General features: G+C 47.0%; 2 protein-coding genes across 2 annotated transcripts in view; one reads left to right on the plus strand and one right to left on the minus strand.

Moving 5' to 3' along the window:
• LOC112415481 (sialic acid-binding Ig-like lectin 14) overlaps positions 1–27,660 on the plus strand; it is a 51,977-nt gene that overhangs the window by 12,350 nt on the left and 11,967 nt on the right. The gene's annotated exons all lie outside the window — the stretch shown is intronic.
• On the minus strand, positions 5,508–18,541 carry ZNF175 (zinc finger protein 175). The gene is made up of 5 exons (XM_024768498.1): positions 17,330–18,541; positions 14,868–15,451; positions 11,905–12,031; positions 11,318–11,413; positions 5,508–7,781 (listed from the first exon to the last, which is right to left on the minus strand). Exons 2-5 carry the CDS (start codon positions 15,015–15,017, stop codon positions 5,953–5,955), a joined length of 2,202 nt encoding a protein of 733 aa, XP_024624266.1. The 5' UTR covers positions 15,018–15,451; positions 17,330–18,541; the 3' UTR covers positions 5,508–5,952.

Raw genomic sequence — 27,660 nt, forward strand, 5'->3', positions numbered from 1 at the left:
GGGGGGGTAAGGAATTTGGGGGAGGGGCTCAGCTGGGCAGTTGTGGTGAGATGAGGCTGGAGCTAGAACAGCAGCGGGTGGAAGCAACCAGGAGCTGGCTGGGCACCTCACTCTCTTCCTGTGATCTTAGGGTCTCTCCACACAGTCTAGTTGGTCTTCCTCACAGCATGGTGGCCTCAGAGCTTCTATGGCAGCTGAAGGCTTCAAGAGTGAGTCTACATGGAAACGAGGCAGAAGCCAAATGGACTTTTATGCGATCTAGTCTCAAAAGCCACATAACGTCTGTCACTTCTGCCATCCTCCATTCACTGGGACAGTCATAAAAGGCCACCCGGTTTTAAGGGGCAGGGACAGAGACTCACTTCTCAATAAGCAGGAAGAGTGTCAGAGCCACATTGTGAGAAGGGCATGTTGGGGACTTCCCTGGCGGTCCAGTGGCTGAGACTCCTTGCTTCCACTGCAGGGGGTGCGGGTTTGGTCCCTGGTCAGGGAACTAAGACCCCACATGCTGTGTGGTGCGCGTCCCCCCCGCCATAAAAAAAAGAAGGGCCTGTTGGATACGCGATACTGTTGTGGCCATCTTGGGCAAAAAATATGGTCCGCTGCTGAAAGAAGCGGCACGGCTGGGGGCGAGTGAGTGGTCGGTGGAGCCCTCAGTGAGAGCGGGAACTGAGAAGGAGGCTGGTTTGAGATGTAGGGAGAGTGGGTGGCCGGAGAACCACCCAGGAGGAGACAATTGGGAGGCAGGTTGGGGTTGGAGCTCAGGAGACAGATTGAGGACCATCAGGGCCCACAGGGAGAAAAGCAACAGGAGGTGATGAGCTTGCTGGGGGAGGAACAAGAGAAGCGTGGGAGCCAGGGGAGAGACGAGGGAGGAACACAGAAGGAGGTGCAGGGAGGCGAAGGGACTGGGCCCAGCTCAGAGCCCTTCGGACTGGCACGTTAGTTTGCCAGGGCTGGTATAACAAAGTACCACACGCTGGGTGGCTTAGAGCAGCAGAAGTGTATTCCCTCACGGTTCTGGAGGCCAAAAGTCTGAAATCAAGGTGTGGTCAAGGGCTGGTTCCTCCTGGAAGCTCTGAGAGACACCATGCTGTGCCTCTGTCCTAGCTTCTGGTGGTTGCTGGCCGTCTTGGGCTTGGAGGAGCGTCACTTTAATTTCTGCCTCTGTGGCCACTGACTTTCTCTCTGGTTCTTTGCATGGCCTTCTTATAAGAACCCCAGTCACTGGACTTAGGGCCCACCGTCAACCAGTATGACCGCACTATAACCAATTATATCCGCAAAGCCCTCATTTCCAAATGAGGTCACATACTGGAGTTCTGGGTGGACGTGAATTTGTGAGGGGCGTGATTTAACCCAATACAGCTGGGTGGTGGGGTTTCTGGGGTGGGTCCCTGACCGTCCCTGGCCTCTGCCTCTCTCAGGTGGGCCCTTGAAGATGGTGATGCCAGAGAACCTGACGATGGAGCAGGTGGTGGAAAAGAACGCCCTGGTGGAGCTGGGAGGCCAGTACTGGCCACCTGACTGCTGGGCGCAGCACCACATGGCGGTAGTGGTGCCCTACTGCGGGCAAGCCCAGCACCTGCAGCACCTGCTCCTCCACCTGCGCCCCTTCCTGCAGCCCCAGCCACTGCAGTACGCCATCTGTGTAGTGAACCAGGTGCGGCAGGAATGGGGAGGGGCAGGGGCAAGAGAGAAGAGGGTCTCTGCGCCTGGCCTTGGAGAGTCAGGGCTGCAGTTGCCAGTCTCTGAGCTGAGAGCGTCTGGGCCAGAGAGTATCCAGGGGGTAGGATTGATGAGTCAAGAAGAACTTGCACTGGGGGAAACCAGAACCAAAGGCTAAAGGTTTGGTCTAGACTGGCTGAGTCTGGGATCAGCTTGAATAGCTGTCTACGGGAAGGGCTCAATCCCAGTGAATCTGGGTCTCTCTGAGACCAGGGCTGTTCAGATTGGGCAGTTAACCTAAGGGGTAAATTAAAGCACTGGGTTTGGGGTCTGTTAGGTGCCTGTTGGAGTCTTGGCCTTGTCCATTTTAACCTGTGTGATCTGAGGTGGGGACCGATCATCCATCCATCCATCGGTCCATTTATCCAGCCATTCAGCACACTGTTACTTAGTATAACTGTGTATGAACTTGGGGCATTTATGCTCTGTGCCACTGTTTTCTCATTCATGAGACAAAGATTCATTGAGTTAATGAGTATAAAGCAGTGAAGCCAATGCCTGGCACATAGTAGGTGCTCAGTAAGTGACAGCGATCGTGATGGTGGTGGCGGTGTTGATGGTGGTGATCGTGATGGTGGCCGATCATGATGGTGGTGGCGGTGTTGATGGTGGCGATCGTGATGGTGGTGGCGGTGTTGATGGTGGTGATTATGATGGTGGCGGTGTTGATGGTGGTGATCATGATGGTGGTGGCGGTGTTGATGGTGGTGATTATGATGATGGTGGCGGTGTTGATGGTGGCGGTCATGGTGGTGGTGGCGGTCATGGTGGTGGTGGCGGTGTCGATGGTGGCGATCATGGTGGTGGTGGCGGTGTTGACGGTGGCGATGGTGGTAATGATGGTGATCGCTAAGGTGCTGCTGCTGCGTGATGGTGGTGGTGATGGTCAGAGTGGTGATGGTCGTGATGATGGTGGTAACAGCGATGATGGAGGTTAGGTGACTGTGTTGGTGACGTTGAAGATGATGAAGGTAGTGATAGTGATGACGGTGGTGATGCTGATGATGAACATCATAGGTGATGATTAGTCTTTCTCTAGTAGGAGTAGAAACAGAGACACAGGTGGTCCCCTATCACTCCTGACCTCTGCCTTCCTCCGATGGCCTCTGGAAGGTGATGATCCTTGAGAACCTTGAAGATGGCCGAGGAGGGAGAGCTGAGAGGCTAAGGATACTGACTCTGACCAGGATGGGGGTGGGGATCCAAGAAAAGTTTCTCAGGGGAGGTCACCTTTGAACTAAACCTTCCTGGACAAGTCTTGGTTTTCCATCTCCACAGTGGGAATAAGAAGGGTTTCCAGGCAGGAGAATGGCACTCGACAAGGTGAGAGAGGACAGGCCTGGCAGGTGGCAGGGCCACCACGGCCTGCGGTGAGGGCAGCGCCGAGCATCTCCATCCACCGGGGCAAGCTTCACAATGTGGGGTTCTGGGAGGCCACGCAGGAGGAGGACTGGGACTATGACAACGTGGGGTTCTGGGAGGCCGCGCAGGAGGAGGACTGGGACTGTGTCTTCCCCCACGATGTGAACCTGCTCCCCAAGGACGACCGCAGCCTCTACATCTGTGACGTCTTCCCTGCCATTGACAGGTTCAAGTACAAGTAGGTGGAGGGAGGGGACCTCCTGTGGGAGACTCCTTGGGCCTTGCCCCGCCTGTCTGTGTAGTCCAGGCCCCCAGTCCCTTGGGCCTTGCCCCGCCTGTCTGTGTAGTCCAGGCCCTGGTCCCTGGTGCTGACGGTGCAAAGCATGATGCGGCCTGAGGAGAGGCCTTGTAGACGGTGAAGAACCTTCCTCCTGGGTGTGGGTGTCAGATGGGAGTGGGATTGGCTATCAGTGGGGGAATCAGGATGCACTTAACAAGGCAGTAGGCAGAGAGGTTGTACCAGAGGTCAGAGAAGGAGAACTTAAAAAAGGAGGGGGCCTTAATGGGGTCACAAGAATGGCCTGTCAGATGATTCAGGGAGGGGATCTCCCAGGGTCACGTGAGGGGCCATCTCAAGGGTCAGGGGAAGGACTGCCCCAGAATCCGGCATGGAGACATCCTAGGGGTCAGGGGAGAGGTTCCCATGGGGGTGAGTGGAGAAGGGCTAACCCAGAAGTCAACCTTGTGATCCTGGCCAGGAAAGGGCCAGGGACCGTTCCCTGAAATTCCCTGTGCTTCCAACTCTCCCTGCCTCTGCAGGCTGCCCTACCGGGGCTACCTTGGAGGGGTGTTTGCCCTGCGCCCCATTCACTAAGTCGGGATCAGTGGCTTCCCCAACACGTACTAGGGCTGGAATCGGGAGGATGATGACATCACTTCCAGGTAGGGGGCAGCAGGTCCCTCCATGGTGTGGCAGACACAGGCTGCCCTAGACTGAGGGGACACGGATTGCGGGAGACGCAAGCCACTCTGGCCTGAGGGGCCGAGTGTGGCATGGGGACTCTATCAGAGGAGACAGGCGTCTGGCCTCCCTGCCCTCTCCCCTGGAAGGCTGAAACTCAGTGGGATGCTCCTCTCACGGCCGCATCTGCTCTTTGGCTGCTACCATAAGCTGGAGGGGCAGGACTGCAGCCAAAAGCAGAGCCCCCAGAGGTGAGTCAGGGTTGGGGGCGGGGGTAGCCAGTCCTGGGCCTGTTCCCGAGCCCTCGAGCCCTCCGCTCACACGGCTGCCCCTCCTGCCCCTGCTAGTCCTGGCCTTCTGGCCCAGATCCGTCGCACGATGGCATGAACTCGCTGGGATACAGGCTGCTCTCCCAAGGAGCTGCAGCGCCTCTACACCAGCCTCACTGTGGACATCAGCCTCTCATCCCCAGGAGCCCCAGTGCCAGGCTGAGGGGTATCTGGAGGCAGGAACAGAATCCCTGAGACCAGGGCTGCAGGGCAGCCTTCCCACCCATCGCACCTGGTTTCATATTAAAGGAGGCTTTATTTTACTTGCTTCTCCACTCTGCCATCCCTAACCCCCATCCTTTCATTTCCATTCATTTGGTCACACAGGGCCCTACTCAAATTCACCAAGGTCTGGTTCTCTCCACACAGTTAAAGTTAAGGCTTATTCACCCATTTATTTCTCACGAGGACTCGTGGGGTAGCACTGTTGTCGTCTTGCTTTTGAAAACCAGGACAGATGAGTTAAATATCTTGCCTGATTGACGTAGAAGCAAGTACAGAAACCTGACTTCTGGGCCTGTCCATTTACAGATAATGCTGTTCTGCTTTCTTGTAGCAAAAAAGGTGGGGGAAAGAATGAGTAATAAAAAATGTGAGGTTGGTTGAATAAATTACAGCATGTCCACATACTGATAGAATACTAATGTAGTCACTGAGCAGCTGTATTGTAGCGTGAAAAGAGCAAGTGCACATGTGTATATGATATGGTCTGATATTTATAAAACAAAGGGAAGAGTACCTATATAGGTTTATGCTAATGAGTGTGTGTGGATAACAAGTGTTGGCAGACTTCTTCTGTAAGGGCCGGAGAGTAAATACTTTCAGCTTGCAGGCCATACGGCCTTTGCCATGACTACTCAGCTCTGCCACTGGCGCAAAAGCAGCCACAGACAATACATAAACAAACGAACATGGCTGTGTTCCAATAAAACTTTATTTAAAAAACACAGGTGGCCAACCAGATTTGGCTGATGGCCAGTTTGCTGACTCTTGGCTTAAATGGTTTAGGAGCGTGTATAAAAATATGATAAGAGTCCATAGAGTAAAAGTTTCACCATAGATGGTGGAGGTGGAAAGAGGAGGGTAGAGCTGAACTAATCATGAAAGAAGAGAAAAATGACACTGTGAAGACTAGAATCACATTTATACATTTACCAAAAATGTACATTCATCTGTGTATATATTAGGTTCTTTTTAAAAATATATAATCTATTGACACCTCCTGTTCTGCAGTGAATTCTATAGCAGACACTACAGAATTGAGGGTATGTGTATGTGTGTATATAAATAAATATGCTGACCTAAAGATTCTGTCTTATACCATACTCTACAGAAACTTCTCAATGCATTAGTCAGGGTTTCTTCCCCAAGTGAATTTTATAACTTAAAGAGGCTAGTACAAATATGGACATTTCCACTCAGAAGTTTTTTCCTGAGTAATTTCCTTCACATAAAATGTGTAACTTGGTGACACGCAGCGCATCCCTAGAGTTTTTGTGAAGCATGAATTCTATAATATATGATTAAATCTGACTCATAAGATTTTTTTCTTCAAGAAATTCAGAGTTTATTTCATTTATGTATATGCATATTAGGAACTGAAGATTTGTCTCTGGTATGAGTTGTTTGGTGTTTATTAAAATTTGATCTGTTGTTGAAGCTCTTCCCACACTTGGAACACATGTAAGGTCTCTCTCCCGTGTGGATTCGTTGATGCACTTTGAGTTGTGGTTTCCTACTGAAGGACTTCCCACAGTCACAGCATTCGTAAGGTTTCTCTCCTATATGAGTTCTCTGATGTGTAATCAGCTCTGATTTCTGGGTGAAGGTGTGTCCACACTTGTAACAGGCAAAAGTTCTCTCTCTATTGTGAGTCATCTGATGTTTATGGAAATTTGACCTACCATTGAAAGCCTTCCCACATGCAGTGCATACATAGGGTTTCTCTCCAGTGTGGATCCGCTGATGCTCTCTGAATTGTGACTTGGAAGTAAAGGCTTTCCCACAGTCACTGCATTTGTAAGGCTTCTCTCCGGTGTGAATTCGCTGATGCATGCTGAGTATTGACTTCTGGTTGAAGGCCTTCCCACATTCACTGCACACGTGGTGTCTTTCTCCAGTGTGAATTTTCTGGTGTATGTTGAGGTGTGACTTTTGGGTGAAGGTTTTCCCACAGTCACTACATTCATAAGGTTTCTCCCCAGTATGGATTCTATGATGTATATCAAGTTGTGACTTGGAAATGAAGGATTTTCCACAGTTGTGGCACTGATAAGGTTTCTCTCCCGTGTGACTTCTCTGATGTACAATCAGGTGTGCCTTCTGGATAAAGGCCTGGCCACATTCAATACACACGTAAGACTTATCCCCTGAATGGATCCTCTGGTGCAAGCTGAGTGTTGACTTCTGGGTGAAGGCCTTCCCACATTCACTGCATACGTACTGTCGCTCGCCGGTATGAATTTTCTGATGTATACTGAGGGTTGAATTCTGGGAGAAGCCCTTCCCACATTCACTGCATTCATAGAGTTTTTCTCTAGTATGAGTTTTTTGATGTCTGAAGAGAGATAACATCTGGAAAAAGGCTTTTCCACATTCATGGCATTTATGGGGCTTCTTTCTAGTGTGAGTTTTCTGGTGTGTAACCAGTTCTGGCCTCCGAACAAAGACTCTTCCACATTCCTTACATATATACGGTATGTTACCTGTATGATCTGTCACATATACACCGAGTTTTGGTTGTGGGGTGAAGGCTCTCCCACATTTACCACATTCCAGGAGGTTTTCTACACTATGGAATCTCTGTTGTTCAAGGAGGTGTGACTTCTGGGTAAAGTCCCTCCCACACTCAGTGCACTTCTCTGGTTTTTCCTGAGTGTGAACTTGATGTTGTGTGAATGACTGTTTATGGCCGAAGCCTTTTGTACATGAATTACCGTCACAGAAGTTCTCTCCTGTATGAGTATTTTTGCAGCTGGAACTGGAAGAGCTATGGGTGAATAGCTGACCAGATTCAACCATCTCATCAAGGTGTTCTGTGGTGTTGCTTTGATTTTGACGATTTACTTCTAGATTAGGTTTCAACCTTTTTGCATGAGAGCAACGTTTATGAGGTCTCTTTTGTGAGGAAACAAGGTGGGGCCTCGCACAGATGATTTTTCCAGGGTCCTTATAGTTACAGTCCCTCTCTGTGTTCACTTTTTTCTTGTTGAGGAAAGCCCACTGATGTGAAGGTTTACTTTGATTTTTCTGATCTCTCTTTGTTTGGTCAGCTTCTTCCCACAGCTTTTCTAAAACGGAACACCATGAGCCATCTCTTGTGACTTCATCCAACGTCTCATGGTGAAATGAAGCTCTTTCAGAAATTTCCCATTGTGGGGTTTCAAGCCCAGACTCCCCTTCTAGAAGGAGGAAAAGATGAAACAGATACAGTGAACAGTTAGCAAAGGACAGAAGAGTCGTCACACGGGGCTGATGAGATTGTGTGCAGGGAAACTGCTGAGTCATATACCAGTGGTGGTGCTCGTGGTGATTATGAGAGAAAACAGTTGCACAGCCCTTATTACACGTCAAGCACTTATCTGTATAGCACTCAGCGTTCGCCAGGCAGTGTTCTACGCGATATACACATAAGCTCATTTAATCCTCACAGCAACCCCAGGAGCTAACTACTTATTATCCTGGTTTTCCACATGAAGAACTAATTAGCCAAAAACACTTTGCTCAGCCTTGGGGAAAGTTAGATTTGAACGAGGGCAAACTGGCTCCACTCATGTAGGCAGTCTTGATACCCAGACCTAGTGGGATGACTACAGGATAAAAGAGGCAAGTGTGTCATAGGGCAGCATCTGTGGATAGCCAAAGGTTGAAGGAGGGGGCTCAGTACAGAGCCTCTTCGACTTACAGTGGGGTTGTGTCCTGATAAATCCATCAGAAGTTGAAAATATCATAAGTTGAAAATGCATTGAATACACCTAACCTACTGAACATCGTAGTTTAGCCCAATCTATTTTAAATGTGGTCAGAACACTTAAACGTTAGCCTACAGTTGGGCAAAACCATCTAACACAAGGCCTGTTTTATAATAAAGTGTTGAATATCTCATGCAATTTCTTGAATACTATACTGAAAGTTAAGAGCAGTGGTTATCTGGGTACAGAAAGGTTGTAAGTGTACTGGTCGTTTCCCCTCGTGATCACGTGGCTGACTGGGAGCTGCTGTGCGGCGTTAGAAGAGTAAGGTACTGCATATCACTATCCTGGGAAAAGATCGAAACTCACAATTCAAAGTATGGTTTCTACTGAACATGTACGGCTTTTGCAACATTACTGAGAAATTCATAAGTCAATCCGTCATAAGTCAGGGACCATCTGTATGGGTCTTCATTAGCTTTCAGATCTAAATTGTAACTAATCTCCCAGCTTCCTCCCACTCGTGAGAAACAACACAAAATCCATCGGCCCTAGATATTCCACTGAAATACTATTGAAGTATCAATCCTAACATAGCCAAGCACTGAAAGAATACCTATACCCAAACTTGCAACTCTGCATGAAATTGAGGTTTGTTTTCTTGAACTTAGGAATATGCATATCCTAAGAAGGGTACACTGGAAGACTGGACAAGCCAGCTGTCCCCTAGAATCTGTTTCACCCTTCTTCCACAGAGGTTAACTGTGGCCAGGTACAGGGCAGCCAAGCAACGTAACGGCTCACAATTTCTCTTGCAATGAGGTGTGACAGACACTGTTTTTGCTGATGGAATGTGCACACAACATTATGCATCACCTCTGGCCAGGGTAATGCATCACAGCTTCTCAATACCCTCCACCCTTTTCTGCCCAGTAGAACCTGGCTTTGGGTGCAGTGCATTCAGTCCCACAGAGCAACATCATAAAAGACGGTAGTGCGATGACAGGAGAAAAACTTCAACACCCGAATGAGTACAAAACGTAAAGCTTCCTGCTGACCCGCCTTTTAGAAGTGTTTTATAGGAGGGAAATTATTCTGGAAACTATACTGGTCCTTGGTCTCTCTGTTATCACTTTCAGCTTTATGCTACTTAATATGCCATTTTTTCCTAAGAATGGGAGTCACCGATCATCCTATTCGTTAGATAAGACCATCACGTCTTGTTTCTTTTCTCTTTCCGTCACTTGGATAAACTGTATCCCAGACCCTTGTCCTGTCCCCAAACCTCAGTCATCTATCACTATTTGTAAAAAATGAGAATGCTCTTTATAATCACTTTTGGTGTGTCTGTGTGTGTGTGTGTGTCTGTGTGTGTGTGTGTGTGTGTGTGTGTATATATATATTTCTTTTTATTAAAACCTGAGAAGAAAGAAACAAAATACCAATCTTTGGGGTAATAAAATCTGTCAATGGCATCTTGACCAGACTCACGATGACCAGGAATCCACAAATCCCATTAGGAACAAAATAACCCAAGCATGAGAAAATAGGGAGCTGGTTTATGGTGATGCCCGTGGAATTAACAAAAAGGGTGAATTAAATTGTACTTTCAGAAAGAAATAATGGGGCTTCCCTGGTGGCGCAGTGGTTGAGAGTCCACCTGCCGATGCAGGGGACACGGGTTCGTGCCCCGATCTGGGAGGATCCCACATGCCGCGGAAGAACTAAGCCCATGCGCCACAACTACTGAGCCTGCGCTCCAGAGCCCACAAGCCACAACTCCTGAAGCTCGGGTGCCTAGGGCCCATGCCCTACAACAGGAGAAGCCACCGCAACGAAGAGTAGCCCCTGCTCGCTGCAACTAGAGAAAGCCCACACACAGCAACAAAGACCCACTGCAGCCAAAAATAAAGAAAACAAATTTTTAAAAATACCTTAAAAAAAAAAAAAAAATGGGGGAAATTCCCTGGCAGTCCAGTGGTTAGGACTCTGCACTTTCACTAACGAGGGTGCAGGTTCGATCCCTGGTAAGGCAACTAAGATCCCACAAGCCGAGTGGCATGGCCAAAAAAAAAAAAAAAAGAAAAAAGTGATAGAATTTCTAAAATAAGAAAATGAGAAGACTGAGATGGAAGAGCCAAGAAACAGAAGAATCTAAAAAAATGTATAAGGTGAGAAGAATTTCTGATTTGTGTAATGATTCCAGTTTCTGAGCTCCCCAAAATAAGGAAGTGAGTCATCCCATGGGAACTGTCCACCATGTAGCTAAATAAGAGAACACAGTTTAGGCACGGGGCCTGGAGGGGTTGATAAAGGGATCATCAGAAAAAAATGTGTAGGCCTAAGTGTTGAGAACAGAAGGGCCCCTTAAAGGGATTTAAGGAATTTAAAGTAATTCCTCTATGATGACCAGAGGGAAGTACAGAGGCCCAAGCTGGAGGCATCGCAGTTAGGGGTAAAGAAGAAAGATCCAGCACAGGAAAAAAATTGATGAATTCAGGGAGCAAATGAAAAGGAAAAAAAAAGGCTTTCAGGAAACTCCACAAAGGGATAAAACAAGATGACAGAAAAACAACATCCAGATGGAATACCCTGTCAGGTAACATAATGGTGAGACGCTCTGTTACTAGAAAAAGGAAATTAAAACATGAAACAGCTCTATCATAACGTAGGCCACAAATGAGAAATTTGGTAAATACTAAATGCTGGCAAGCAAGGTGTACAAATGCAAGTCCTCGTGCATCCCCACATGACAGTGTGGATGGTGAAGCCCACCTGAAGAGCCCCATGGTTTACTTAGCTAATTCAGTGTGGGCATATGAAGTGATCAGGCAGTCCCACCCCTGACTATTCACCTCAGAAATTCTTACGTTGGCCCCTACGGGACATTTACAAAATAACGTTTGGTAGCATTAGCCTTAGAAACTAGGAGTAGGAGGTAACCTGTGTCCACCACTGGGGGAATGGATAAGTGTGGTAGGTTGAATAACGGCCCCTCAGATCTTCACGACCCGATAGTCACTCACCGTGATGCCTCTGACATGGGAGTTCAGCCTCCCTCACCCATTGCTCCTTTCTCTTTTCCATCCTGAAGATGATCTCCGGGTTGGGAATGTGATACCCTGTGAATAAGAAAGGATATTGCATTCGGACGTGGTCTTGGGCTTTAGAGGCCATTCAGTGAAGCTTTATGGGCACATCAGGAAACTCAGCACCTTTCACTAGGAACAAAGTAACACTCAAAGAGGCCCAAAAGGGGGCTTCCCTGGTGGCGCAGTGGTTGAGAGTCTGCCTGCCGATGCAGGGGACACGGGTTCGTGCCCCGGTCCGGGAAGATCCCACATGCTGCGGAGCGGCTGGGCCCGTGAGCCACGGCCGCTGAGCCTGCGCGTCCGGAGCCTGTGCTCCGCAACGGGAGAGGCCACGACAGTGAGAGGCCCGCGTACAGCAAAAAAAAAAAAAAAAAAAAAAAAAAGAGGCCCAAAAGGAATGAACAGTTTAGGATAAGCCAAGGGCACACTGACTACATTCTTCAGATGTCCCATTGCACGCCACAAGAAGGAAAGACATCTCAAGGAGGCCCGTCCAAGAGTCCCAGGTCAGATGTGCTCACCCACTGAGAAGAGGTGGCTGTAGATCTCCAGCATCACATCCTGGTACAGGCGTCTCTGGGCAGGGTCCAGTTGCTGCCACTCTTCCCTGCTGAAGTCTATGGTCACGTCCTCAAATGACACGGAGCCCTGTAACAACATACCCAAGCTCAATGAGAATTAGTCATCATTGGTGAACAGGCACTTACATACAAGGGTGTGGGGTTTTTTTGCGGTACGCGGGCCTCTCACCGTTGTGGCCTCTCCCGTTGCGGAGCACAGGCTCCGGATGTGCAGGCCCAGCGGCCATGGCTCACGGGCCCAGCCGCTCCACGGCACATGGAATCCTCCCAGATCGGGGCACGAACCCGTGTCCCCTGCATCGGCAGGCGGACTCTCAACCACTGCGTCACCAGGGGAGCCCCAAGGGTGTGTTTTTAATGATTTTTTTCGCCATGATATATATATGGCTTTCCAGTGATGTGACTTCTTTTGTGTTATGACTCCTACTCCTCTGTGTGAAATTCATAGGATTTAAGCCATGTTAAGTAGTGCAAAATGGAGTCACAGTGGCCAGTGTGAACTTCCGCGTTAGTTGTTGTGAAATGTCTGGCGTAGGGCTGGGAGCGTCTCAAGAGTGATAAACTAAGGGTAGATAAGGAACGACTTTACGGGAACAGAAGGAGCAACTGAGCGAGACAAGGTCCCCTGGGGTGTAACCATTACATCCTACTGACAGACTCCTTATAGTGAGAGCACTGGGCCAAGTGACTCCTTACTCCCCACCCCTTTTCTCCCTTTTTTGACTAACCTGTGTTGTGTACTAATTGTGTGTAAGAAACTGAGTGACTTATTAATTGAATATTGGCCACACTGCACACATCTCTAATCCCACTGATTCTTACCTGGCCTCACTGCTGGGCCATGTGACAAACTGGCTCCTTCGTTCCAGACCTCGTCCTATGTATCTCTTTATCTGGCTGTTGATTTGTGTCCTTTAATTATCCTTTGTAATAAACTGGTAATCTAGCGAGTAAACTGGTTTCCTGAGTTGTGTGAGCCGCCCTAGTAAATTAATTGAACCCAAGGAGGGAGTTGTGAGAACCTCTGACTTACAGCCGATAGGTCAGAAGCACAGGTGGACGTGCCCTTGGCATTTGAAAGGGAGTGGGGGGAGTCTTGAAGAACTGAGCCCTTAACAACGTATGGGATCTGACACTGTCTCCAGGTAGACAGTATCAGAATTGAACTGAATTGTAGGACACCCAGCTGGTGTCACAGAGAATTGCTTGGGGTGGGAAAAATCCCTGCACATTTGGTGACCATAAGTGTCAGAAGTGGTGTTCTATGTAGAGAGAGACACACAGGAGAAGTAAATTGATTTCAGGGAATACTGAGCTAATCAAAATTTAACCCACCTCTTGGAAAGGTAAGCATGAAAAGCATGCATGTGAGTGCTGTGTGACAGAGGGCCAAACATAAACCTGGGAATCTGAGACGGAGCTATATTAGGGTGTCATTAAAGGATTAGGAAGTAAGTACCAAAACATTTAGTTAAAAGGGTAAAAACTGATTGCCTCTAAGGAGGTGGATTTCAGAAGAAAAGACAGTGGCGACAGCTGTTTTATTTACCAGCCCAGCAAAACAAACCATGTGCAAATAAAACCAAGAACTACTTCCAAGGGAAACAGTGGCAAAAGAAATTTACACAGATATGCAAAGAAAAATGGGTTATTAATATATAATACATCTTTGAAAGTCCAGAGGCTAAGACAAACTAAAATATAATTGTCAAAGGACAAGAAAAGTAAATCACAAAAGAAAAATCATTGACCAATAAAACTTCGGGAAAAAAAAATCCTGCTTGTAAAAAAAATACAAATTAAAGCAACAATGACATATCTCTTTGGATTAAATTAGCAGTTATTTAAAAACAAAAACAAAAAAGAACCAAAAAAAACTAACAACACAGTATTGGCCAGAGTAGAGGGAAGGCTGCAAAGCCAAGATGATGTGAATGTTGTTGGAGAACGTGCTAATGTGAACGGAGAAACTGCTCAAAAATCTCAGCGAGCAAAAGCAGGATCAAGGCAAGCAAACAAAATATTTTCAATGTTAAAAAAGGAACAAGGCTAATAATGTATCATGTATCTTAACATGTAACTGAACGTGCAAATGCTCTTAAGAATTCAGCCAACTTCAGTACGAAATGAAAGACATTTTTCTACAACAGTGTCACTGCTGTGGGCTGAATTTTGTGTCCCCACCCGAAATTCGTATGCTTAAGTCCCCACCCCCAGGACCTCAGAATTGTGCCTGTATTTGGAGAAACAAGGTATTTAAAGAGGTAACAAAGTTAAAATGAGGTCTTCGGAGTGGGTCATTACTATTTTAAAAACATGCAAATAAAGTGTCATGAAATACACAGAATAACTTGGAATTTCAGGAAATCTTGAGTATACTGAAGAACCCTGCTTTCTCATTCCAAAATACCAAATATTAATATCTGTGGGCAATTTGGAAACATTATTCTCTGGCACTTTTATTCACCTAATAAAGTAGGAAAAACAACATGGTCCTTAAAAGCCAGTTCTTGCTCTAGTATCCAATGACTATAAACTACAAGGACAAAGGGGAAACCAGCCAGTCTCCGGTGAGGAGTCAGGTGGGGGACCAGCTGAGACAGTGAAGACCCAGCAGTGGATGGAAGATGCAGGATCTTCGCCTGTGCTGAGAAGGAAGGAATCAGCATTTCCCCGCCTGTGGCTGGATGTACTTTTTCTTCTTCCTTTGCCCCAGGGACAGCCCTCTTCTACTACAACATCCTCCTTAATCGGCCAGTTCAGTTTCCTCTGTAACACACAATGCCCATTCTCCTGCTCTACACAGGAGAATCCAGATTGTCTCAGACACAGGGAGTCCAAATGCTGCTTCCTGTGTCTGCCCTCAGGTTCTGGAGAACTGTCCCCGTGGGGCTCCTGCTTACCTCACATGATCCGTCCCGCTCTTCTGAACCGAAGACCTGGGGCCTCTGCAGTAAATTCACATCAGCAAGCATGTCCTTTCTGGGCTTCAATTCTTGGTCTCTTTTGCTGACAGCTCCACTCTTTCCAGGAGCCTGGAGCTGGGTGGCCATCAGAAGGCTCCAGTCAGAGCTGCTGGGAAGAGTCAGGCTGGAGCTGTGAAGGGAGATCCTGCAGCCTCAGTGATGTGGCCTGACCCAGGGGCTCTGCGGGGACACCAGAAATCCGGGAAAGGCAACGACCACACAGTTTTTCTCTAATATTCACTCCACGTGAATTTCTGAAGGCCATTAGGTGAAAGTCACTGTGTTCAAGATGAGGGTAGACAAGACTCAGAAAAGTCTAGCTACTGGGGTAAAAAATGAGAAAAGATGAAGAGGTTTGGGCTAAACCTAAGGAAGCTTTCATTGCAGCTCTGACACCTTTTAACCGTGAGAAGACGAAGATAGTACTTTAGTTGCAGTTTCCAAAATGAGAAGGAAGGTATTTATCATAGGCATCGGGGAGCTTCCGTGAGATGAGGCTTGTCAAAGCCCTCAGCACCTGCCTGGCAAATGGGAAACACGGAAAAAAAAAAAATCAGGAAGTTGCAGAGTCAGGTGTCAGGTACCTTGTTTAATTTTCATGCAACCCTGTCAGCTAACTATTATCATTATCATACCCATTTTGTGGATGAGGAAACAGTGCTGTTACATAATTTGCCTTAAGGTTGCTCAGTGTGCAAAGGAAAGTGTAAGGCCAACTGGCCCGAGGCAGGGGAACACAATCAGATTCACAGGTTGCATCAGACCGAAATTCTCCGGACCACCCAGTTCCAGAAAGTGCCCTGGGGACTTTGAACCCAGCCCAGCCGTCCCGCCTTTCGAGGAGCGGGACTAACGGTCCCCCAGGATACCCGAAAAGACCACCAAATAAGGAATACCCTGCGCCCTCCCAGATTCAGCACACCCCTTTCCCTTCTTCCCCTATAAAATCTTGCCCAACCCTCGCCCGGGTGCGACTTCTCTGGCCCCTTTCTCTCGGACCAGTGAACCCCCCCCGGGCGCGCTCCCTAATAAAGCTGCCTTGAAGCTTTCCTCCGTTTCGCGGTGCCGTTTGTTAAGATCCGACCTTACAGAAAGAACAGGGAATGCGTCCCGGGTCCGCCTCACTTTAAAGTGTACACAATCGCCACTATCCCATGTGGTCCTCTACGTGGTCAATTTCCAGAAATTCCATTTACATTTTCCTGTTGCCTTCAGAGAGCTGAGGCTTCAAGCTGTCTATATCTGGAGTGCCTAATCCGACATTCTGGCCTCTTCAGTGCCCATCCACAATATAGACAGCTCAGCATTTTCTGACAAAAAACCCCCTCAAATTCAATATATGGAACTCCACCTTCACCTGGAAAACCTGCAGACATGCACCAGGACTCCCAATCACTTACCATTTCTTGCCTCTCCATTTCTCCCTCCCCGCCCCAACCAAAATATAGTCGTTGACCACACTGACCTCTAGAAATCCCCAATGAGTAGACCAAAGAAGGTCATGAAATGCCTCCCAGTCACCCCACGGCCAGGCTTCTGAAATCATTACTGCCCTGACTGCCAGTAAGTGTTTCCAAAGGGAGTGTGATTTCCACAGGACCCCCCAAATAACCGCCAACCTAGGGTTCCAAATAATGCACCCCAGTAGGAAACTATCATTGATCTGCTCAACAGCCAATCACTGACCCTTACCATGTCCACAGGGACCCGAGGAGACCAACACGGACCTACTCAACCATTCACAAAGGACCCCAACACCCACTGCCCAAAAAGCAATGCAGTCACCCTTGCAAACGTCCATCACTGGCCCCCTAGGTCTCCCATCCACTGGTTCCCATATGCTACCCTTAGCACCCCACTTTACTGTTTCATAGGTCCTCCCTCAATCACTGGCCCCCTTGCGTGTGTTATAATGTGAGCCTCAAAGCCCTCCGATCCCTGAAGCCCCTGCTCCCAATCAACCACTGCCTCCTACAGCCCCCCCAAGCTGTGGATCACTTCCCCAAATGGCTCCCGGTACCATACCAAGGCCCTCTTGAGACACACGTTCACTGTCCTCATATGAGAAAGATTCCCAGCCCAACAATATAAGATCGGCATTAAAGTACACTTGGAATTCAAGTTACAAAAGTACTTACATACATACAGAAATTAGGCAGAGAAAGAGTGAAAATCAGCGAGCCAAGAATTCAACTTAGAAAACCCCACTTACCCCCTAGCCTCCACCACTAAGAACCCCATCGCTCACCCCATGGATCCCCACCACTCACTCCTCACACCCGGCATCACTCATCCCGCGGGCCCCCATCACTCGGCCCCCAAACGCCCACATCACTCACGCCAAGCCGATCTCCCCTCATTGACCCCACAGATTACGCATCGCTAATACTCCACATCACCTCAGCATCCCGCAGGCGGTTCACGGCAGAAGCGAAATGGCCGCTCTGGGCCGTTTGCCGTTTAGGATTCCGGTCAGGACTTGAACTGTGCGCATGCTCACTAGAACCTTTGAAGCCACTGCCTGCTAATAGTTATCATGGCGTGTCACGTCGTCTCTCTACTCCGCGGTTCATTTTCTTTCGGGGACTGTGTCAGGAGGACGACATGGCCGCGCCCATAAGGATTATGATAAGGAGGCCGCCATTTTCAAAGAACTTCCATTCCGTACAGGCAGGGAAAACATTGGGCAACCTTCCTAAAAAGTCTTGGAGTTGTCCCGCGTTGGAAAGGGACCAATTAAATACTTGTGTATATATAGTTCTAGGAGAAAACAGCATCGCGTGTTCTGAAAAATACCCTTTCTCTGTACTGATTTAAAGCCCCACGCTCAGAATCCAGGTATCCAGCCCCTTCGTCCCTCGCACAACTCTGCCCAGAGAGGAGACATGTTGGGAGCCCAGAAGTGCTGAGCTTGACAGAGAACTAAAAACTTCGAAATTTCCTTAGTGTTGAGAGCCATTAAAGTGTCCTTTTATTTTAGCCATAATGCTATCGCACACTTACCAGATTATACAGTGTAAACATAACTTTTATATATGCACTGGGAAACCAAAAAAGAAAAAAATTGTGTGACTCACTTTATTTTGCTTTATTGTGGTGGTCTGGAACTGAACCTGAACTATCTCCAAGGTATGCCTGTCTGCTAAAATGTCTGTATGAATCTGAATTCCTCAGAGGGCACATGCGTTACTAGTGTTGATCGATATGGCCAAATGGCTCTCCAGGAAATTGTGCCAATTTGCATCACTGTCCCCTGCAATGTGATGAGAGTCTCTGCTTCACTGCAACCCCAACAGCAGGTTGCATTAGCACTGATTTTGATCTCTTCATTCTTAACAATGAAAAATGTACCCCATCATAGTTTTAACTAGAATTTCTCTTTTTAGGCATGAAGGTGAGCATTTTTGAATAGGTTTCGTGATGATTAATATTTTCCATTCTAATCTGTTCAGCCATTCAATGAAGTGACTATTCATATCTGTTTCCATCATTATTAGCCTATATTTCTTTTCTTAAGGATTTGGACAAGTCCTTTTTTTAAAATTTATTTATTTATTTTTGGCTGTGTTGGATCTTCGTTTCCGTGCCAGGGCTTTCTCTAGTTGCGGCGAGCGGGGGCCACTCTTCATCGCGGTGCACGGGCCTCTCACTCTCGCGGCCTCTCTTGTTGCGGAGCACAGCCTCCAAACGCGCAGGCTCAGTAGTTGTGGCTCACGGGCCTAGTTGCTCCGCGGCATGTGGGATCTTCCCAGACCAGGGCACGAATCCGTGTCCCCTGCGTTGGCAGGCAGATTCTCAACCACTGCGCCACCAGGGAAGCCCCTGGACAAGTTCTTTCTATATTAGGAAATACAGTCGTTAGTCTATAACATGACCATGAATATATTCTCCTCGTTTGTCATTGTCTTTTGGTTTCATTTAGCTTGGATTTGCTGTCCAAATCTCATTTTTTTTTTTTCTTTTATCCAAATCTCATTTTATATAGTTGAATTTACGTCTTTAAGCTTTAAAGCCTATGACCTTATAGCTCTTTGCTTATCACTCTGGCATTCCCAACTCTGAGATTATATATGATGTTGTGAAATGTGAAATTAAATGGAGTCATTTATGTCAAGGGTTTTTAAAATGGATCCAGGAGGCCATTAAGGGGGTGGACCTTATGCACGTCCCCACCAGGTGGAACCATGAACTTTTGAACTGGATCAAACCACAGATATTTCAAGAATACTGCAAGAACACCTGCGACTTGTCACTGCAACGAACTTTTTCCACCCTCTAGTTATAGCCTTAGCACTCAACCATGTTCATCTAAGACTAGATTCTGCCTCCAACTCCAATGAAAATTCTTTTTTAAAAAATAATTAATTTATTATTTTTGGCTGCGTTGGGTCTTCATTGCTGTGCATGGGCTTTCTCCAGTTGCGGCGAGTGGGGGCCACTCTTCATTGCAGTGCGCGGACCTCATTGCGGTGACCCCTCCTTGTTGCGGAGCATGGGCTCCAGGCGCGTGGGCTTCAGTAGTTGTGGCGCACGAGCGCAGCCGCCCCGCGCGGCACGTGGGATCCTCCCAGACCAGGGCTCGAAGCCGTGTCCCCTGCGTTGGCAGGCGGATTCTTAACCACTGCACACCAGGGAAGTCCCTCCAATAAAAATTCTTTGTAGCGCAAATCTCCCTTTTTTGCCTTTAAAAACCCCTGACTTTTACTCCCATGTGGGGCGCTGTTTGGGTTGCTACCTGAATCTGTGTGCCCTGAATTGCAAATCTTTGATCCCAAATAAATGCTTTCTGCTTGATTATTGATCTGCTTGATGATACAATGTATGTATCATCACGTATGCACACGAACACAATTATATTTATGTCTATATTTAATTTGGATTTATATTTACCTATAATCTTGCCAAGGTTTCCTCTCTTCGCCTCTGCCCTCCACACTTCCATACACACTCCTTTCCTCTTGCCTTTTAGGGTTATTTTCCATACCTTGAAAATCCAAGGCCCTTTATCTCCACAGTTCTCTTTCTTCAACTTCATTCTCTCTTCTCGCTCAGATGACTCTTAAGTCTGTAGAGAAAGGTGTTTTATAGCCTCTGGGTTTGACCCTGCTTCAGGGGACCCTCATGGGGACCAGCTTCATACTCACCTGTGGATCCACCTGGATCTAGGTGAGTGGCCCCTTCCTCAGATGATCTAACATGTGAGCCCCCAAATCCCAAGGGAGAGTGGCCTTGTCTGTCTCTGCAGCCCTAGCCCAGAACCTCCTCTTACAATTTCCCACAGAATTGGAGGGTCCTAGAGGAGCATGGCTGGGATTGTGGGTTGAACCACTCTCTCTCCTCCGGACATGGTGAAAGGCAGGGCACAGAAGCTCAGAGGGACAGAGTCTCTGTCTCCCAGGCATCTCTCTCACCACAGCTTACCTCTGTGTATCAGGTCATACTTGCTGACTTTTCTCAGCCAGAAATATCCTCTGTCCAGTTTCATGTCTGGTCTTCTGAACTGGACCTATGGGAGAGGATGGGTGGATGTACAGATCAGTCCTTGGCTAGTGTGCTCTCAGACCATTTCCCGGTCCCTCACCTACACTGCTCTGTACTAATGGGATTTACCCCTGCAGGCTACATTTTCCAGGTACCTTCATTAGCTGGCTTCCAACTAGGGTCAGTGACTGAGTCAAATGCTGGAGATTAAAATCAAGGAGGAAAATGTAAAATCCAAGGTATTTATTTCTTCCCCTCTCTTTGCACTGTGCAACCTCTCTGGCAGTGGCTGCATCCCCTCTGAGCCTCCAGCTCCCAAAGGGGAAGACCTGCCACGGTCCAGCTTCTTCTGGGTGTCCAGATCCCTGGGCTCTGTCACACTGCCCCTTCCCTTTGTCCTGGTGGTGGTCTGCTGTTGTTCATTTCAAGGTTGCTTTATTGTCCTGTGTTGAATTTTTCATCTCTTCTATCAACTGTGTAACCAATTTTATTGATTAAATTTCCTTTGTCTTAAATACTTAGAGTGATTTCCATTTTCGTAATTGAACCTTACCTGGTAGAGTGAACAGAAGAACGGATGGATATATGGAAATACAGATGTGATGGGATGGATGGAAAAATGGGTAAGTGGATGGATGTATAGATGGGCGGATTAGTTGAATGAATGGAAGAATAGCTGGGTGAGAATATGTTATTCAAGGAATGTGACCCTCTTACCAGTCTTAGGATTCGTCCCAGACTTTTCGTTCTTGTTTCATTTCCCAAGCATCGCCATTCTCCCTGAGTCTGAATTGTGTTTTCTTGTGCAATCATGAATTTGTAGACCTGAGTTCTCTCAATGTTATTTTGTGTGATATTCCCTTCTAAGGGCTATCCTTCCCATGACCGTGAAATGCTTCTGTGTTACCATAAATGAGGAGGTTCATTTCAGATCCTTTCCTTTAGATCCTCACTCCATTTCCTGAAATCTGCCCCATTGTTTACTTTATGGCCACTACTGCCCACTTTTCTAGGGTATGCTTCTGATGATGGGAGAGCCTCCTGAAAATTCTGCCCAACTGGGCTGGCATTGTCCCGACTAATTGTATTTTCCTCTTAACTTGACTTTTCTTCTTTATCCTCCGTTTTTTTTTTTTTTTGCGGTACGCGGGCCTCTCACTGTTGTGGCCTCTCCCGTTGCGGAGCACAGGCTCCGGACGCGCAGGCTCAGCGGCCATGGCGCACGGGCCCAGCCGCTCCGCGGCATGTGGGATCTTCCCGGCACGAACCCTTGTCCCCTGCATCGGCAGGCGGACTCTCGATCACTGCACCACCAGGGAAGCCTTCTTTCTCCTCCCTTTAAATGGAGTGTCCCAACAGGGACAGAATAAAGGACAGATTAGGTAATTAATAGTTAATCTCACTAGGGTATTGTAAGTAAAGAAAAAAGTATGGGAGACCCCTGTAAGTTAACGATCTCTCAAGAAAGCAGGTTTACTTAACCACAAAACCAAGCAGGCTTGCCTAGCAGCGAAACCGTGCCACAGAAGTTCGAGACACGTCCCAAAACAATAAAACAATGGTGGCGTGAGACCCACATCCTGCTCAGTGAGCTCAGTAGGTTATTGACCCCTCGGGCATGCTCTCTGCACACAAAAAAACAATGATTTATGGAAAGGTACTCATCGTACAGAGACCTAAAATAACTTTTACAGTCCTGCCTTGACTATGTAGGGACAAAAAACCTCCCCTGCCCAACCTGGAGGCGGAGCTGATGATGAAAGCATGACGTCTGCTCAAGAACGAGGAAGGGGGCTTCCCTGGTGGCGCAGTGGTTGAGATTCCGCCTGCCGATGCAGGGGACACGGGTTCGTGCCCCGGTCCGGGAGGATCCCACACGCCGCGGAGTGGCTGGGGCCGTGAGCCATGGCCGCTGAGCCTGCGCGTCCGGAGCCTGTGCTCCGCAACGGGAGAGGCCACAACAGTGAGAGGCCCGCGTACCGTTAAAAAAAAAAAAAAAAAAAAAAAAGAATGAGGAAGGAGGTGGCCTTCTCCTCTCCCCCTCCCCACTTTTCCTTTGATTATAAAACTGTAGCCCACTAAGTTCTTGGGGAGGCACCCTCTCGCCCACCCACTTGTAAGCCTCACAAACATCCTATTCTTTTTTTTTTTTTTCACTTTCTGTCATTGAAATTTTTCTCTAACAACCATAGCTTGCTTTCACACTAGACTTTGTATTTTTAAAACTCTCTGGACAGGGATGGATCGAACACCTGGAAGAAATGTACAGTTACAAAATGTGGATAATAAAACCACATACTTGATATTAAATACCAAATTATACATGTAAACACATGCCAAGTTCTTAGTCTTATACAACAAAGGATGAACAGAGAGCCCTATCAATAAAATAATTTTCATTCTCTTCCCAGAAGAATTGCTCAGCCAACAAATACCCAGACAGGAAACTTGCTGTCTCATAGTGAGAACATCAGCCTTGTACTTAATTTAATTTATGGCTTCACAGCAGCTCGCCAAAATTTGAGATAATGTCCTCACATTCCTCATTAGTTTACTGAAACATCGCCAAAGGCACAGTTGAGCCCTGAGCAGATGGCAAGCTTCAATCCCTGAAATGGGATTATAGTTCTTTCTTTGCCGGCCGTTGACAGATGGGTTTCATCACATGCCTCGGGGCAAAGACTGGAAAAGCATCCTTTTCTAATAATCTGGATAGGCAGTGAAATGTCCGGAACTCAGAGTAGGCACACCAGACATGGCCACCCCAAAGCCTAAGCTCTCTGAAGGCAACAGGAAACGGAGATGGTGTTTCTGGAATTAGATCATGTAGGGAACCAGATGGGATAGTGGCAATTGTATGCAATTTAGACGGAGGCGGACGTTGGACCGATTCCCTATACCTCCCTTTGGACCTTAAGGCACATTATGTAACAGCACTCAGCCTCAGTTTCCTCATCCACAGAATGGGTGTAATAATGAACGTCATATATAGCTGACAGGATTGTGTGAAAATTAAACACGGTACTTGTGACCTGACTCTGCAACTGGCTGATTTTATTTTATTCACTGTTTACCATGTGCCAGGAAGGTGCTAAGGGCTCGACAAGGTTCATCTCCTATAAGGTTCCAAACTTAGGTCCCTTCTCATATGCATGTTTCATTGTCCTCAAATGAGCAAGTCTCATGAACCAATGATATCAAACCCAACAGTAAAATTACACTTGGAGTTTAACGGTTACAAAAGTACTTATATACATACATACATACAGAAGAACAAAAGGAGAGGGTTAAACTTCATGAACCATACATCCAACTTAAATTAGAGAAACTTGCCCCCAACACTCAGAACTTCATCACTCACCCCACAGACTCCCTGTCATGCAGTTAAAAGATCCTCCCATCACTCACCTTACGCAGTCCCCACCGGTCATTCTCCCCACCAATGCCCTGGAAGAGATACTCTCCTCAAAGACCGCCCCCGCCTCACCCACTGTAAATCTCCCCAATCACTCACCCTGGAAATACCCCTGATACTCAACCCCACAGATTCCCCATCACTCTCCCCAACAGATCTGTTCCAACAAACACATTCTGGGGCCTTCCCTGGCGGTCCAGTGGTTAAGAATTCGCCTTCCAATGCAGGGGATGCAGATTCGATCCCTAGTCAGGTAAGTTAAGATCCCACATGCCGTGGGGCAGCTAAGCCCACGAGACGCGACTAGAGAGAAGCCTGCGTACCGCAACTTAAGACCCGACGCAGCCAAATTAATTACTTCAAAACAAAACAAAAACAAACACATACTTCTTCATCAGCCAGACCGTGGTTTCCTCCATAACACAGAAGGCCTGTGGACAAGGAAGCATCTGCCCACTGTGGTCTGCTCTCAGCAGGAGGGTCCAGATTGTCCCAGGAACAGGCAGTCCAGAATACGCTGCTCCCTGTGTCTGCCCCCGGGCTCCCGAGAACTATTCCTGGGGCTGCGGGACATTAGGGGAAGGGATTCACCTCTTGGGGGGGCTGTAGGAGGCAGTGATTGATTGGGAGCAGGGGCTTCAGGGATTGGAGGGCTTTGAGGCTCACCTTGTAACACACGCAAGGGGGACAGTAATTGATGGAGGACATATGAAATCAGTAATTGCGGTGCTAAGCACAGCATGTGGGAACCAGTGGATGGGAGACCTAGGGGGTCAGTGATGGAGGTTTGCGAGGGTGACTGCATTGCTTCCTGGGCAGTGAGTGTTGGGGTCCTTTGGGGATGAATGAGTGGGTCGACGTTGGCCTCTCCTTGGGTCCCTGTGGACATGGTAAGGGTCACTGACTGGGCAGATTGCTGGTGGTTTCCTATTGGAATGGGTTATTTGAAACCCCACATTGGGGATTATTTAGGTTACAGTGTTTACCAAGTGCCAGCTAGGTGCTCAGGGCTTCACAAGCCTCATCGAATGCCACTTTCAAACCTGTGATGAATACCTTCCAACACATTTTGGAAACTACAGCTAAAGTCATAGCTTCGTATTCTCACAGTTAAAAGGTGGCAGAGCTGTGATTAAGTTTCATTAAGTGTAGTCCAAATCTCTTTTTTTGTTTGTTTTAATGCTGTTCGACTTTTCTGAGCTTTGTCTACTGTCAGTGGCTAGCACAGTGACCTTCCCAAAGGGCCCCCAGAAACTGATGTAGAGTGAATGGTGGATGAGCGACCATGTGGTCACTGCCTTTCGAGGGCTTCTTCATGTCTCTGCAGAGCCCCTGGGTCAGGCCACATCACTGAGGCTACAGAATCCTCCTTCACTTCCCAGCCCCACTCTCCTGTGGCTCTGGTTGGAGCCTTCAGATGCCCACCTATCTTTGGGCTCCTGGGAAAAGTGGAGCTGTCAGCAAGAAAGACCCAGAGTAGAGAAGCCCAGAGGGGACATGCCTGCTGATGTGAGTTTGCCCCAGAGGCCCCAGGTCTTGGGTCCAGAGGAGCAGAATGGATCATGTGAGGTAAGCAGGAGCTCCAGAGTCAGTTCTCCAGCACTTGAGGGCAGACACGGGAAGCAGCAGATTCTGGACTCCCTGTCCCAGAGATACTACTCAGAATAAGATGGAATGAACCACTGAGGCAGGAAGCAACCGCGTGCAGGAATCCGAAGAAGCCAGACATAAAAGAGTACACAGTTACGGTTCCGTTTTTATGAAGTTCCAATATGGCCAAAACTAAGCTATGGCGATAGAAATCAGTAAAGGCTGCCTCAGGGAGGCATAGTGTAAGGAAAATTTGAGTAGTGATGGAAATATTCTACATCTTGATTGGGGTAGATGTATGCATTTATCAAAACTCACGAAAACCTGTGTACTAAGCAAAGGAAACCATAAACAAAACGAAAAGACAACCCTCAGGATGGGAGAAAATACTTGCAAATGAAGCAACTGACAAGGGATTAATCTCCAAAATATACAAAGAGCTCATGCAGCTCAATATCAAAAAAACAAACAACACGATCAAAAAATGGGCAGAAGACCTAAATAGACATTTCTCCAAAGAAGACGTACAGATGGCCGACAGACACATGAAAGGATGCTCAACATCACTAATCATTAGAGAAATGCAAATCAAAACTGCAATGAGGTATCACCTCACACCGGTCAGAATGGCCATCATCAAAAAATCTACAAACAGTAAATGCTGGAGAGAGTGTGGAGAAAACAGAACCCTCTGGCACTGTTGGTGGGAATGTATATTGGTGCAGTCACTATGGAGAACAGTATGGATGTTCCTTAAAAAACTAAAAATAGAGCTACCGTATGACCCAGCAATCCCACTCCTGGGCATATACCCAGAGAAAACCATAATTCAAAAGGACGCATGGACTCCGATGTTCATTGCAGCACTATTTACAATAGTCAGGACATGGAAGCAACCTAAATGCCCATCGACAGAGGAAAGGATAAAGAAGATGTGGTACATATATACAATGGAATATTACTCAGCCGTAAAAAGGAATGAAATAGTGCCATTTGCAGAGACGTGAATCAACCTAGAGAGTGCCGTACACAGTGAAATAAGTCAGAAAGAGAAAAACAAATATTGTATAATATTGCTTATGTGTGGAATCTAGAAAAATGATACAGATGAACTTATGTGCAAAGCAGAAATAGAGTCACAGATGTAGAGAACAAACATGGTTACCAAGGTGGGGGGGAGGTGGGATGAACTGGGAGATTGGAATTGACATACATACACTACTATATATAAAATAGATAACTAATGAGAACCTACTGTATCACACAGGGAACTCTACTCAGTGCTCTTTGGTGACCTAACTGGGAAGGAAATCTAAAAATGACTGAATGTATGTATACATACAACTGATTCACTTTGCTGTACAGCAGAAACTAACACAACATTGTAAAGCAACTATACTCCAATAAAGATTAATTTAAAAAAAGAAAAAAAAATTTAAAAAAACAACAAAAATCCTGTGGACTAGACATAAATACATTAAATAAAAATTATTTACATATATATTTATATGTCATACATAAGTGTATATCATGCATATATGATAAAATATGTATGTAAGATACTATAATGGTGGATACATGACATTATGCTTTTGTCAAAACCCATAGCATTGGGCTTCCCTGGTGGCGCAGTGGTTGAGAGTCCGCCTGCCGATGCAGGGGACACGGGTTCGTGCCCCGGTCCGGGAAGATCCCACATGCCACGGAGCGGCTGGGCCCGTGAGCCATGGCTGCTGAGCCTGCGCGTCCAGAGCCTGTGCTCCGCAACGGGAGAGGCCACAACAGTGAGAGGCCCGCGTACCACAAAAAAAAAAAACCCATAGCATTGTGTAACACAAAGAGAGAACTTCACTGTGAACTATGGACTTTGGTTGACGATGATGTGTCAATATTGGTTCATTATTTGTAACAAATGCACTACACTAATGCAAGATGTTAGTAATAGGGAAGAATATGAGGGGGTTAGGGTGCATATGGGAACTCTCTGTACTGTCTGCTCAATTTTTCTGTAAACCTAAAACTGTTCTAAAACAATAAAGTCTATTGATTATTTTTTTTTTATTGATTATTTTAAAAATTTACTTGTGTATAAATCTATTATTTATAAATGTACCTAAATATATATTCATTATATGTAAATTATATCACAATAAAAAAAAATGAAGCAAGACACAGGCAATGACATATAATATGATTGCACTTATAAAAAGTTCAAAAATAGGTTTATCTGTGCCATACTTTTTT

Source organism: Neophocaena asiaeorientalis, unplaced genomic scaffold, assembly GCF_003031525.2.
Source record: "Neophocaena asiaeorientalis asiaeorientalis breed wild unplaced genomic scaffold, Neophocaena_asiaeorientalis_V1.1 scaffold629, whole genome shotgun sequence".
NCBI classification, from domain to species: Eukaryota; Metazoa; Chordata; class Mammalia; order Artiodactyla; family Phocoenidae; genus Neophocaena; species Neophocaena asiaeorientalis.